The following is a 15,276-nucleotide window of genomic DNA, read 5'->3' as shown; positions in this document are numbered from 1 at the left end:
GGACCGAGGGCCTGATTCAGTATAAGGCAGCTTCATGTGTTCATGTGACGACCGGTCACTTCCTCCCAGCTCCCTACACATGGGAGGGAAGAGGAAAGAGAGACAAGCCGCGAGGACAGGAGAGCCACTCCGACTCCCATTAGCCACAACCACCCTCCTGCAAAAAGTATAGTCCGGCCCCCAACAGTGTTTGAGGGACAGTGAACTGGCCCTCTGTTTAAAAAGTTTGAGGACCCCTGCCATAGAGCCTCAAGAGTATAAGGACCCCCAATTTTTCTTTTTAAATGCTATACAGCCTCTTCAACTTGACATATCTTAATCTAGTCCTGGAGATAGCAACCTTTCATAAAAGAACCAAGGAATGAAGGTGACAATGTTATTAATCTTCCACAAATTGCTGCTCTTATGATTTAAATTTGAAGCTACTAAAGCAGTACTGCAATATATTATGATTGTAGGGACCATGAAGACACAGGCACATTGAACTGATTACACAGACAGATCTTATATTCTAATAGCGAAGTCGGCCAAATCTTTGGATACTTAAATTCAGTGACTAGAGCTGTGCACGGGCAAGACCGATTTTTCTACAAACCTGAAAAATGCCCCATATATGCAGAAAAATCTGAAACCTTAAAAAATACATTGGGGAGTTTTTAAAAGCTGAATATTATAAATGGAAGATTTGTATCTTTAAGCATCGGATTCCCTCAGTGACCGTTGATAGGCAACCATATATTCCTGGCCAGGTTGATCCAGTAAAAGGCAAGGGGAAGATGCAGAGCCCTTTCTAGGCCTATCACTGGGGCCAGGCCTGGCTAGGCTTGCCAGCTCCAGGTTGGGAAATTCTGGGAGATTTTGTGGTGAAGTCTGAGAAGGGCAGGGTTTGGGGAGGGAAGAGGCCTCAGCAGGGTATAATGCCACAGAATCCACCCTCCAAAACAGCCAATGTCTCCAGGAGGACCAATCTTTGTTGTCTGGAGTTCAATTATAAGTCCAGCAGATCTCCAGGTCCCACCTGGAGATTGGCAATCCTAGGCCTGGCAGCAATCTCTGTGTCACATGATACCACTTGACTTGCATGACTCAACTAGGGCTGGCTGCTTGCTACTGTTCAACGGCAGCCATCCTATCAAAATCAGTGGGGTGTAGCAATTAAAACTTCAGAGCAGGGTCTGGGAGACCCATGTTCAAATCCCCATCTTGCTATGGAAGCTCACTGGGTGATTTTGGACCAGTCACATACTTTCAGCCTCACAGGGTTGTTGTGCAGATAAAAAGGAAAAAGAATAATGTAACTTGCATTGGTCCCCACTGCAGAGAAAAAAGTAAATAAATAATAAATACAGCTAAAAATAGGAGGCAGATAAAAGGTAGGTTGGTGAATGGCTGAGAAAAGAATGAGACAAAGAAAGGGGAGAGGATATGGGGGTTGCCAAGAGGAGGGAAAGTGGAAATAGTGTGGGGAGGGGGATAGAGGGGAAAGTGAGGTGCCACCTCACAAGTCCTTGAGGGTTCCCTGCCATGCAAGTGGGCCCTACCAAGTGGCCAACACCACACAACTGGACCACAGTTCTAGGTAAAGGCTGCAGGGTGTGAGGAGGGAAAGCTTAAGATAAAGGGGCAGATAAAGGTAGGTTGGCTGTTGGGTGGGAGACAGGGTTGCCAACTCTGGGCTAGGAAATACCTGGAGATTTGGGGGTGGAGCCTGGGGATGGTGGGGTTTGAGGAGGCGAAGGACCTCTGAGGCTCCACCATCCAAAGCAGCCATTTTTACCAGGGGAACTGGGGTTGCCAACCTCCAGGTGGGTGCTGGAGATCACTTGGGATTACAGCTGATCTCCAGATGACAGAGATCAGTTCCTCTTGAGAAAATGGATGCTTTGGAAGGTGGACTCTATGCTATTATACTCTGCCGAGGGCACTTCCCTCCCCAAACCTTGCCCTCCCAAGGCTCCATCCCCAAATCTCCAGGAATTTCCCAACCTGGAGCTGGCAATCCTAAGGGAAACTGATCTCTATAGCTGGGAGATCTGTTGTGATCCCAGGAAATCTCCAGGCCCCACCTGACGGTTGGCAAGCCTAGAAGGAAAGAAGGAATCAGGCAATGGGAAAAGGCTATTGGGGCTTTCAGGAAAGGGAAAAAGGAAATAGTGGGGGAGGGAGAAATGAGATGCCTCCCGCAAGTCCTTGTGGGTTCCCACTTGTATAAACATAAGGCAGGAATAGCCTTACTAAGTTCATGCTAATTATGGCAAATCTCTCTACAGCCTCATCCCAAAATAGCATTTTGAATCAAGCACACTGTATAATTGGTACTGAACATTGTCAAACTAGTTTATGTCAGGTTTGTGAACAATGCCACTGTCTCCGAATAAACAATCATTCACTACCACGGCCAGCAAAGAAGGAACTGAGGGAAAGAGGGCACCTCTCCATCGGACCATGTGACTGTTTAGGTGGGAAACAGTTACAATGGCTCCAAAGAAAATTCAGCCCCCCCCCCCAAGTGGGATTTTAAGTTAGAAAAAAATCTTTCCGTGGCAGGCCTGCTCATGTGCAGTCCCACTGTGTGCCTGCACAGAAGATCAAAAAGGTCTTCCCCCCAATGAAGTGGTCATACATGACCTGTGGTAGTTTGGTGTAAATTTATCCGCTGTATCTTTCAATCATACCTGGCTGCTCTCTTTTCATTATGTTTTAGAGAGCAGGTCTGTTCACATGGAATCGTTTTAATTCTCCAATAGTTTGGAAGATGAGAAACCTGCTGTGGGGTTACATACTGTGGTCCCTTATACAGTGCAACTTCCTTCCTCTTTTGCTGCTATTATATACTGTGGTGTGTCCAGAAGCTGCAGGTTGTATTTTCCAGCAAACTATGGTTTATATAACCCATAGTTTGCCCAGTTTGCATGTAAAAGAAAACTACAGCTTGCTGGGGGGTGGGTGGGAGAGAATTGAAGGAGGGAATTGGAACATAAATGTGGGAAGAGATACCACCACTTAGGACTGAGGCTCGAGTCCCCACCAAGCTCACCCCCTACTCTGCAGCATATTTTTGGATGGCTTCCATTGACAGCTGGTGCTGTTCCTCAAGAGGAAGAGTATCCTGAGACCCTAGAGCAAAGATCCATCTACTTTCTGGGCAAAGATTCATCTACCTCCAGAGACAATAACATCACCACACCTTGGATTGAGCTCTGATGTCCAGATTATATTATATTAAATTGTTATAAATGATAAATTATTATGTTATTTAGATTGTAAGCCCTTTAGGGATAGAAACACGTTTGAAAAAGCTGCTGTAACACATTTGAAAAAAATGAGCCCATGGGACAAAGCAGGATATGAAGCAAACAAATAAAGCCCAAGGCTCAGACATGGATGATCAAACCATCATTTCACCTGAACTGAGCCAGCAGGAGTGATTTGAGAACAGAGCGTAGCTCATCACTCACCCTACTAATTAGTATTTGAGCAATCTGTTATTACTCTGTGAACCCATCTCACCTCCTTTTTGCTATTAATCCAACTCAACAAATCACCTTTAATTCCCTGAGCCAACCCCACAAATTCTGTATGATGCTCCTTCAACCAGAGTTTGCATTTTATTATTTACAGTCAGGCCTGATTTCTCACTATAAAAATCAACATCTTGTTTCCCTCTTATTTTCCTAAAAATCCCTTTCTCCTAAATAAACACAACTCTGCAGGTGATGCAGACCTAGACACTCAAGAAAATAAGCATCAACATATACCATTCTCCTGTCCTGGTGAAAAGTGTGGCCTGGAAATATACCGAGAGTCACACCTGATGGAACTCTCAAGTCCTTCAAGAGCTGGTAATCCATTCAGCCGGTCCTTTGTTGACTACCACTAGTGCTTTGGCTTGTAAAACAGCAGGTAAATGTGGGTGGGTGAGCAGGCAGAGAGCCCTGGCCACGGACAAGATACACCCATACAGGGCACAGAATGGCTGCTACTGCAGTGCTTTAAAATTAATTGGAGGTTATCTAGAGATAAATCCAGTAAGCCTATCAACACCCAGCGAAGTGTTTTACTTAGCACTTGCTGTTCCTGTTTCAGTCAGATTGTGTTGGGCAGATGTGTTTTGTCTTAGATTTTTAGAGAAGACACATCGAATTAAGATGCATTGCCACTGACATTTCTATTATATTCTTGTAAAAATGCCAATGAAACAAAAAAAAAGTGAAAAAGGATTCTTAGTATAATCTCAAGTTACATTGCCATCTCTCTCAATTAATTCAGACACTAAGTTCTTATCTTTTTTTCCCACCCTTCCCTCCACCCACCCAAGTCAGTCTTATTGTCATTCAGTTTAGGGTGAAGATAACAAAAATCTTCAATTCAGAATTATGATTTGTGATATAAAAAGCATATATGTTTGTTACTATATTTGTTTAGGTTCACCTAGTTAGGGTAAAACCTAAACAGCATATATTCACATTCACTTGCATAAAAGGATCTTCTTGTGTCTCAGTTTCAGGAGCCCTAACTGTAAAACAGAACTCCATTTGGTGAGCTTGGAAGCATAACAGAGCCAGAAAGGTAAAGTAGGTCAGCACTGCCTGCCTCATTATGATTGGTATATTTGAGATGCTTAGCTGTGTACTCACCCATTGGAGAGCACCACAGCAGGAATCAGGAAGGCATCCACAATTCAACTTAACAGAGATATTATATTCTGGTAATGGACAACACAACATGAAAACCTGGAGAGTTTGTGTTGCATCTTGTAACCCCTGCCAGGCCAAACATTAACAGCATGCATCCTACCACTCTGCTCCATGAAGTCTGAAGCCTTCCTCCATCCTAAGGAGCCACCAATGGAGGAGCTGGGTAAGTGGGTGCAAGGACTCCAATCACTGCTGGACAAAGTGGTAGGATACCTGCCAGCCTTTCTTCAAAAACTGATTCTACATACAACATATATCACTGAAACAATTCAGCAGCAATTTAGCAGTTTTCTTTTTTGCATTCCAGTAATAAAATTGATTACAACAAAAGACAGCAAAAATATGCAATTACTTCCAAACACGAATCTTTCCCTTAGCGTCTAATTATGTCATTCCATCTGTCTCAGAAGGGACAGAAGGAACAGCAAATGCTCTAAAATGCTTAATGGGATGGCATGGCTCACGACTAAATGTGGCTAACACATCAAAAGCCAGCTTAGAGAACATGGGAACAGCCCTTCACCTTTATAAAGCAAATGGCTCCACTGACTGAAGAAATGCAGTTTACTGGCGCTGATGTGAACTACATTCGCTAATTTCCTTTAAACCAGGATCTGAAATACAATTTGAACTGGGTTTTAAGGCAAGGGAAGAGGGTAATATTTTACTTCTTACAGTTCTGTTTCCTGAAGATTTCTACTTTCTTTCCCACACCCCTCCCCGCAAAAAATTTTGAAGCTGAAGGCAATGTTCTGAAGTTTGATGAATGGGTTCTCAATTCACAAGGCCCTCCCCTGAACACAGATGGGACATGGATGTTTATCCAGATCACTTCCACAGCTCTTTGGTATTCCCATTCATCTTCACCCTAAGATACCAGTCTTTGCATAGACCAGCTAATCAGCCTGTTAAAAATATCCTTATCTATTCTTATCTACGGATAAGAGATTCCAAGTTATGACACAGGGAGGAGTTCAATATTAACTGACAGGGAATTTTTTTAAAAAAAATAAGAGTTAAAGGATTTGCTCTTGATGTGTTACTGTAAAAGTAATGGAAAAGAAAAAGTTAATGATAGCCTATCCTAACAATGAGCAATGTATTTTCTTTATTAAATTATAACCTACCTTATTGATCTTTCAAAAAGGCAACTGTATTAAGCATTGGTGACCCATTTCTACCGTATATACACGTGTATAAGCCGAGTTTTTCAGCCCAAAAAAAGGGCTGAAAAAGCCGAACTCGGCTTATACACGGGTCAATACAGTAGGAGGGGGGAGGAGGGAGGAGGGAGGAACTTACCGCTGCCATCACCGCCTCGCCCGGGAGCCTTTCTCCTGCCGGCAGGGGCCTGGAGGGGCCGGCAGGAGGTCCCTGCTGGCTGCTCCGCCGCCGCCCAGGCACCCGGGCGCCTTTCTCCTGCCGGCAGGGTCCTTCCTTGGACGGCAGAAGGTCCCTGCCGGCCGCTCTGCCGCCACCCAGGCGCCCGGGAGCCTTTCTCCTGCCGGCAGGGTCCTGGAGGGGCCGGCAGGAGGTCCCTGCCGGCTGCTCCGCCGCCGCCCGGGCGCCCGGGCGCCTTTCTTCTGCGGGCAGGGACCTTCCTGGGCCAGCAGGAGGCCCCTGCCCGCTGCGCCGCCGCCACCCACGCGCCCAAGCGCCTTCCTCCAGCCGGCAGGGGCCTAGAAAGGCCTCCTGCCGGCCCAGGAAGGCCACGCCGCCGATTCGCCGCGTCTCCCGGTAAGTAGGGGGTTCAGGGGCTCTTCCCCCTCCCCCCCCTTGGATGGCACTGGGGGTGGGGTGGGGTGGGGTGGGGCGGGGCGGGAGGGCCTGGGAGGCGGTGGGAGGGCGACCTGGGGCAGGGGCTCTGCGCTCTAAAATGGCGGCCGGCATTTTAGAGCGCAGCATTGCCAGTAAAGGAAATTTCTTATTGCCCCTCGGCTTATACGCGGGTCAATAAGAAATTCCCTTTTCTGGCCTCAAATTTGGGGGGTCGGCTTATACTCGGGTCGGCTTATACCCGAGTATATACGGTAAATTTAAAAGTATACTAACTTAAATCAATTTCTTGGCTGATTAAAAGCCAGGTGATTACAGTCAGCTGGCAGTTCCAATATTCAGCAAATGCCTTCTTTCTTCTTATCAAACTCAACAATTACAATTCTCACAACAGCTAATGCTGGTGTGACTCAGAAGCAGAGTTCTAGCTAGACTCCTCAAGGATAGGGTTGCTCACACTTTGGCTCCCATCCATACTGAATTTATTTAAATATAATTCTCTTGCACCAATTATTGGGGTTTTTTGCCTTCAGTTTAGTAGTCTGTCACTGTGCTCACCAGTGTTTGACAGGTTGCCTCACTGTATTCCTCTACCATATTCCTTCTAACCCATGCAGTACTATAGTCCCAACTGGCTGTTGATACATGGCAAGTTCATAAAACTGTCCCACCAGAAAGTGTCAAATGGGTGGCTACTGCATTTCTAAAGGTTTTAGGGGAAGGAGGGGTTTTGGCACCACTGGTTGCTAAGTTGGATCCTTGTAAGGCCGTCTCTGACAAGGTTGCTAAGTTTTCATTTAAAAAATTATGGCACTTGCATGGAATTTCAGAGCAGAGCCAAACAGAATCTTAACAGGAGTAGACTGAGTAGCCAAAACTTTGATTCCTCCTGCAGCTGGAGCTGTGAGAGGGAAACAGTCAAAAATGCATTTGTATTCTGAGAAGCGCAGGAGAGCTGTGCATGGGAGAGGATACAAGATCAACGCTGAAAGCTGCTGATGCCCTAGTTATCTGCCACTGTATACTCAGCCACTCTTCAGACCCCATGAAAGGCAACTATGGATGACACATACATGCAGGTTTCTAAAACTCTTGAGCTTTGCATTTAACATTAAGACTTCTTTCCATCTTTTATTAGTATTGGGGGGATAGTTCTTCTCAATCCTTCATGTTGCAGTCTTCTGAAGTCCTATATAGCAATTAAACACCATCTCTTTTGTTCTTACAAACTTTCCTGGTTGTCCAGGCCCCGATCATATTTGTTCCTTTTCAGTAGTCTCTTCATTTTTGGTATTGTTCCGGGTTTGTAAAGCAAGTATTTCCTGTGATCACACCAGTGACAGGATTGCCATTAAAGACAGACATGAAGTGCTGCCTTTGTGCTACATGCGTACACTTAATTCCTCTTTTGGAAAGCTTATTTATACACAGAAAAGCTCTCTACCCTCCATCTTCTATGTTAACGTGCAGTTCTTCAAATGCAACCTCATTCTTCTACGGCAATAAAGCCTCCAACTTGGGGAAAACAAAGCAGGAGGTAAGCCTTGCTCATAACTCTTCAAAGTATTGTACTGAAGCCAGGCCTCATTAGCATGCTGCTTACTTCCTTTTCGTCATGAAGTTACTGAAAATCCAACCAGCGACTGATGCCAATTCCCCCCAAATGACTACAATACCAGCCTACCTTTTTTCTCAGTCTTGTCAGCCAGCAATTAACCCATATTACGACTTCATAGCCAGATTATGTTCTCCCCCCCCCCACTAAAATCTGAATTAAGGAACTGCCAGACTTTTCACATTTACAACCCAGCATCTCTACCAAGTTTTGCTGACACGATTAATCCCACCTCTTAACATTGATGCTTTATCACAAAAGAAAAAAGCTTTCTCCTTGCTGCAGCCTGAACAAAAGCAGAGTGTTTGAAGTAGTTTAATTAAGGTACTAATAAATGGGTTTCCTGGCGCACTTTCACTTTTGAGTTCCACAACTGAGGTAATACATTTGAAAACCTACAGGTGTCTTGGGTACCAAATCTCAGAACCCAAGCACGAGACTGGTAACACACAATAAATGAGGGATGCTTATAAAAAAAGTGGGGAATGGAGGGAAGAGGATGAATGCGAGCAGGAGGATATGGGATACTTTATCTGAGACAGGCAAATTGAGTCTCTCCCCCATACCCCTTCAGCAGGCATGGAAGCACACTATATCTCCAGTCTTTGGAGAATCTTATTTAATGCAATGCAATGCAAAGTGCTGCATCAGTGCTGCATCCACACATCATTGGATGCTGCACTGTTGTTGTGCTATAGCAGCCATTCATAACCAGATTTTCTTGCATGGACAAGATGTTCTAGTTGCAAATGACTGCTATAGTGCAGTGATAGTGCAATATTCAACAACACATGGAAGAACCCAAGTCATCATTCATAATGGATTTGCCAAATGTAGATATTTTTAAACATGCCTGAATCAGGTACCTGACTCCACCGCTACTCAGATGGAAATTGTTCACCCCTTAACACAACATATAAAGAGGCGGTTGAACTGAGTAGCAATGAACTGTATAGGCATAGTGCTCTACTGAATCTCAAGGCTGGCAGTCTTGTTAGGTTGTTGTAGCTAAAATAAGCAGAAGCCTTGTGGTACCTTAGAGTCTAACAAATTCTTATATTAGCATAAGCTTTCATGAACCAGAAACTACTTCATCAAATGCATGTACTGGGCCCTCATAGACAGACATATATACAGAAGGGTATAAAGAAAGAAAAGGAAAACAGGGTCAAAAGACCATGAAATGCAGGGTGAGATGTAATTCTGTACAACCCAAATGTAAATCCAGAAAATCACAGAGGCCATTCACAATAACAGTAATTGCTGATAACTGATAATGTTACTTACCAGATTTGCCAAACTAGCTCATTTTCCCAGTCCATCCTCAACCCTGAACACCAGAAAGACATAGGGCTCAGTTATTTGATACAAAGATCTTAAATCACCCACACTGGTAACAGCTGAGGAACCCCAAGTTCTTGTTAATTCTTTGGGAAATGGTGCCAAACTTCACTATGAATTCAAATTCAGATGCTCAATGGAGCCTCCCTCTGAAGGGCTTTTACAGGAAAATATGGTGACTCTTAACATAAGCAACAATATGTTCTGGGAAACTGACACATTGTCCCACTGGTTTCTGAAAAACTGAGGTTGCCCAAGTACCAAACTGGTATCTGGACACATTACAAGGTCCTTGTGTCCTTCATCTGCCACAGATCCTGTCAACAGGCATATCCCTAGGATTTTGACGCGTGGAACTTAATTCCTAGGGATACACATGTCTAATTCAGATTGAGACCATGAAGCATGGGGATAAGGGGCTTAAGCTTTCCCCTACACTATTTTTTTTATATGGAATGGTCCCGAGGAGCAGCTATTTGCCTGATTGGGAACCTTATTGTATCGGTGGCTGACACAAGTTTCCCCTATGGAACAAAGAGTGGCTTCTCCACACTGTTTCAGGTTAGGAAAAAGGCATAATTTCCAAAGAAGAGAACAAGATTGGAAAAAAGTCAAAATATCAGAATACAATCACTTGGTCTGTTCAACCATTCATCTATCCTAGAGGTCTCAGGCCTATGCTACATAATACAACCAGAAAGAAAACGCACCATATGATCGCTTTGGTGCGCTAATGGTAAACACCTCAGTTCTGTTAGGTCTTCCATATGCACATGGCAGCTGACATCTGCACACAAACTGCATTTAAATGAGGAACCTATGAGCAAGTCAGTATCATACATAGGTGTTGCAGGCCTGAGAGGTAGGGTGCCTGTACCTGTGGTTTCCCTATGAATCTCATGAGTAAAGCATAGAAGTAAAAGTTTACAAAAAGGTTTATAGAGGCTTATTTCTCTGAACAGAATTGTTGATGTAGTAAATAAAATAGAGTAAAGGTCATGAGTTGCTGGCTAAGACTATTCTTAATATTCTGAGATAAATAAACTGCAAGACTACAAGGTTATGATATGCAATGTTGCCCGCTTGATGGTTGTGCCTGGAAAAATATCAGCATCACTTATCCGAGGTGCTTGGCCTCTTCTTGATATTAACAAGAAGGTCATTTCTGCCTGGGAGTTTAGCCCCTCTGATAACTTTGTGACTCAATGCCAAGAACATGGTAATGCTTTCTTCACAGACCAAGTGACAATGGCACACCACCACCATGAGTGACCAATTGCAGGGATATGGGCAACCGAGGGCAGAAGCTTCTAATCTCTCAGCTCAGATGACCGCTGGTCTGAGAGAATAAAAGCCAGAACCAAACTGCCAGAAGGCAGGGAGTTGACGGAAGATGGCTTAGGCTGTCTGACCTCACTCTCTCCACATCTCTAAAGATGTAAAACTTGGAAAGAAATGTTGGTAGAGGACAATTCTGGTTGTCTGGCTATCAGCTTTCTCTGTCTCTTGCGTGAGACTAAGAGAAAGTATGCCCTGACCTGGATGGCCCAGGCTAGCCTGATCTCGTCAGATCTCAGAAGCTAAGCAGGTTCAGCCCTGGTTAGTATTTGGATGGGAGACCACCAAGGAAGTCCAGGTTGCTATGCAGAGGAAGGCACTGGCAAACCACCTCTGTTAGTCTCTTGCCATGAAAATCCCAAAAAAGGGGTCGCCATAAGTCAGCTGTGACTTGACAGCACTTTACACACACACACACAAGAGAGAGTAACTGGAGGACAGCTTCAGCTGTCTGGCCTTGCTTTCTCCATCTTGAAAGATGTAAAACCTAAGAAGATTGAAGGGAGACAACTCTGGTTGTCAGGCTTCATTCTCTTACCATCTCTTGCATTCAGATTTAGTCTTCTTGCCTAAAGCTAGAAATCCCTTTTGAAAGGGAATTCAGTTCAGCAATTCTAGTTCTCATAAAGGCTAGAGTATGAAGTGAAATGCTGGCAGGCTGCTCCATGACAAAGATGGAGACCTTACAACTCCTAGCACTCTACTTTGGAGATGGGAGTCTATTGGATCTTCACCATATTTGGTATATTGAGCCTCAATTGATCCTAGCAAGGATTAATGGAACCTCAAAGAAGATCTGTCTGATCCTGTTCTGCCTTTCCAAATGCTGGCAAGCATGAGGATTGTATATCCTATATAGATCCTATATAGATAATTCCCTGGACCTGTTCAGAAGTCTTTTCTAAATAACAGAAGGGCTTCAGAACTTTCTCAGGGTAAGAGGCCAGAGATATTCCTGAAAAGAAAGGAAGATCTCTGTTTTCTGTGGTAATGCATAAGGCACATATAAAGCAGTGCTTACATAAAACATATACAGAACCTATTGGCAAAGCCAGAGAATAACGGAGTCTTCCATAGAACATTAATACAGCCTTAAGCTTACACATAATGAATTATACATAACACATAAGCTCTGCATTGCTGACTGTTAAGATACACACATACTTTCAGCATGTATGCAGCATTCCTGATCTTAACAATGATCAGAAGTCCATAAACATAGAATAGATTAAATACAAAGCTTATGGTATTCTATCCTCTACACACAGCATTGGGTAAAGCTAACACATACTGAAACATATAAATATCCTGAACATAAATTCAGTTCCCATGAAGTTAAGATGATTTACAAATGACATGGCAAAATAAAAGCATGTCTTTTGTCCTGAAATATTGCTGATACCTGAAATGATTTTAAGATGTTTTTACTAATCATATCTTCCCTCCCATTATATTAATCATCTTTTGATAGGGATTCTGTAATGATTATACACTAACCATGTTTTTACAAGATTCTGTAACTGTAGTATTCTAAATGAATCTAGAGATACAAGTTGAAAGGTTTAAACTCTCATAGAGAAAAATATTATGAAACATAGAAAGTGCTTATAAAGATTGTTTGAAACTGCTTGTGTATATCATAATGTGTTTTATGACATGTTTTGAGAGTGTGTAAATATTCACATGCATATATATATATTATGTGAAATAAATTTTATTTAAAGGAAGTTCATTGTTTATAAATTTTCTGGTACACTTCAATAGAAAGCCTACAGTAGTAGGAATTATCATTGACTCCTGTCTGTGAGGTCTCGCTGAATAAGATAACTTCACTTCTCAGTAAGTGATACATTCTAAGAGTGTAGACGAGCCGTGACATAGGGTTCTCTTTCCCAGTCCAAGGTGGATGTACAGAACCGTTATTTTTTTTTTAAAAAAATCTTGAAATCCCACCAGTCCACAGTTCGGGGAGGAAAACTGGGGAATAAATGTCCCTCATCACCATTCCTGATCTGCAGGATTTGGGGCTCTGCGCATGCAGATCTAGCTGCTTTGTGGCCACTCCACTGGATTCCAGCCCAAGCGTAGACTGGCAACCTGAACCTCAGTTCCAAATGATTAATTTATTTAAAAGATTTCTATCCCACCTCATCAGAGTCCTGTTTGAGGCAGTTTACAGCTAAAATAATATGTTAACAATATAAGAACAACAAGCCATTAGACACTAACTGCATAAAACAATCCATAAAAACAGACCTCAGACCAGAGCAGACCACTAAAAAAGCTGACCTGATAAAAGCCTTGATAAAAAGATATGCTTTGGCCTGGTGCCCAGAAGACAGCAAAGTGGGCATCAGGAGAGCCTCAAGGGGGAGGCCATTCCAAAGGCAAGGTGCCCCTATAGTAAAGGCTCTGCCTCTAGTTGCCACCTTCCTCACCTCTGAAGGTAGGGGCACGAAAAGCAGAGCTTGAGAGTCAGATCTTACCTGCAGGCCTAGATAGTATGGAAAGAAGGGGTTTGGGCGGCACACTGTATTTATATCCAGCTGTCCTTTTATTACGGAATTCAAGGCAGTGCATGTAGGACGCTCAAACAGTCTCCCACCCAGGCATGGCCAGACCCAGACGTGCAAGATAGCTGTATCACGTGCCCTCCAACCATCCACCAAACACCAAAATCTAGGGAAAGATCTCTGAATTAAATCAGGATCTCTCCCTTTGCACTGATTATAATCTCAGTGAAACTTTCTGTGTCAACAGTGTCACATGGGGTGTGTACACCAGAGGATGAGAAGAGACTACACCTTTTCAATCCCTGATGTGCTCATCTACCACATACATCTATTAGGCAACTCACCTTATTCTGGCAGTGCACCAAGATCCCATGGCTATTATGCAGAGGGCAAAGTTGTTGAAAAATAATGTAATTATGTTCCTTCCACTTAGTGAGTCCTGTAGGGAATAATTTGCCATTTATGTCAGGCTGATGCCCAGTTCTGACTTGGCTTTCTTTGCCATGGCCTCTAGGCTACAGTGCCAGAGATCTGTGATACCCAGGATCTTTCTATTTTTTAAGAGGGGCCAGAAAAACACCTTAAACACAATCCCAACTCAGAACATTAGCTTGTGGTTGAAGAATTCATCTCCCTTGGATGGCTAAAATCAGCAATTCCAAAGGAGACAGAAATTGCAGAAAGCTCTATTCGTCCATATAAAAATCCAAACACAACATAGCTTTTATTAGGACCAACCAAAATATCACAAAACAGTTGAATAAGCTTCTGAGGTCTCCAGAACTCTTAATCAGCATGGATGTTTTTTTTTTTTTTAAAAGTGCAGACTAAAAGCTGTAAGTCTTCCCCCCACCTTTTTTTTTTTTTTTTTTTGCACAAATCCAACCAGAAAAAGAGTTCTGGAGAACTCAAAAACTTTCACATTGTTACATATCTTTTGTTTTTGCTTTGGACTAAGATAGCTATATGCAACCACAGATAAATTCCAATCAAATTATATTTAGCAGTAATGCCTATGCTTTCTCAAGCCAGTGCCTGAACAGAATGGAAACACTTACACAGCGTCTTTCAAGTTAACATAGATAGAACTGTGCTGTAAGAAGACTTTGGTTATAAATCTCTAGGTTTTTACAGTTTGCTTATTCTCAAATGCACCTAGGACATAATGTCTGGCTGTAGCACAAGCAAGCATATTTTAATAAAATTAATGCAGCAATTTTTAAAATATTTTTAATTTTAGTCGCTCAATCTGTGCATTAAAATACATGAAGCTATTATGTGCAGAGACTAAGAGCATGTTAGAAATTCAGTGCATATATTTGCAAGCACACACTTTTACCCACATGACACATTTTCTATAAATCACAACACTTTTACTTTTAGATTCCCGAACGGAACATGCCCAGTGATGGCAACTTAAAAGGGCCTCCTCTTCAACAGTTAAAAGCTTTGGAACTACATTGCATCTGGTAGGCGTATTGAAAATAAAGCTCCTATGTGGGCTGTCACCTTCCATCAACTACACAAGCAGACAATACAAAAAGCTTCACTTCCTCCCTCTCTCTCTCCCCCTCCATTTCTAAACCACTTTCCAATTATGACCTTAAATTATAATGTGGAAACGTTTACAGTTTGCCATTTACAAAACAAATGAATCATACCATGCGGTGCTAATGCATTACAAACAGATTGTGACAACACTGGATAATATTATAAAACTCTGTTTCCTGTACATACACATAAAGCACAGCAAATCATTGTAAAAAAAAATCCTTTGTACTTACGCAAAAAATGTTTTTCCAGCAAGGCAATTTCCAGATGGCCTTTGATCTCATTCAGTCTATCAGATTCTGTCCGATTATAATCCTGGACTCCTGAAGCCATGTTGATGATCCCAGGACCAGCCTATTTGGGGTGGGGGATGGAGGGAAAGAACAATAACATTGGTTGCTGAGAAGGCAGCCTCTCTCATGGGGAGTCAGTTATATACACATTT

General features: G+C 42.9%; 1 protein-coding gene across 2 annotated transcripts in view; it reads right to left on the bottom strand.

Annotated features, from left to right (window-relative positions):
* Window positions 1-15,276, bottom strand: part of GRAMD4 (GRAM domain containing 4) — an 84,704-nt gene that overhangs the window by 36,547 nt on the left and 32,881 nt on the right. For both annotated transcript variants that reach the window (XM_056846789.1, XM_056846788.1), the window contains one exon: window positions 15,065-15,185. In XM_056846789.1, coding sequence (XP_056702767.1) covers window positions 15,065-15,185 — 121 coding nt within the window. Of the gene's footprint in view, window positions 1-15,064; window positions 15,186-15,276 lie in introns of those variants that run through there.

This window comes from Euleptes europaea, chromosome 3 (assembly GCF_029931775.1).
Source record: "Euleptes europaea isolate rEulEur1 chromosome 3, rEulEur1.hap1, whole genome shotgun sequence".
Lineage (NCBI taxonomy): Eukaryota > Metazoa > Chordata > Lepidosauria > Squamata > Sphaerodactylidae > Euleptes > Euleptes europaea.
Note: the sequence above shows the minus strand (reverse complement) of the source record. Positions and strands in the feature narration are given on the sequence as shown.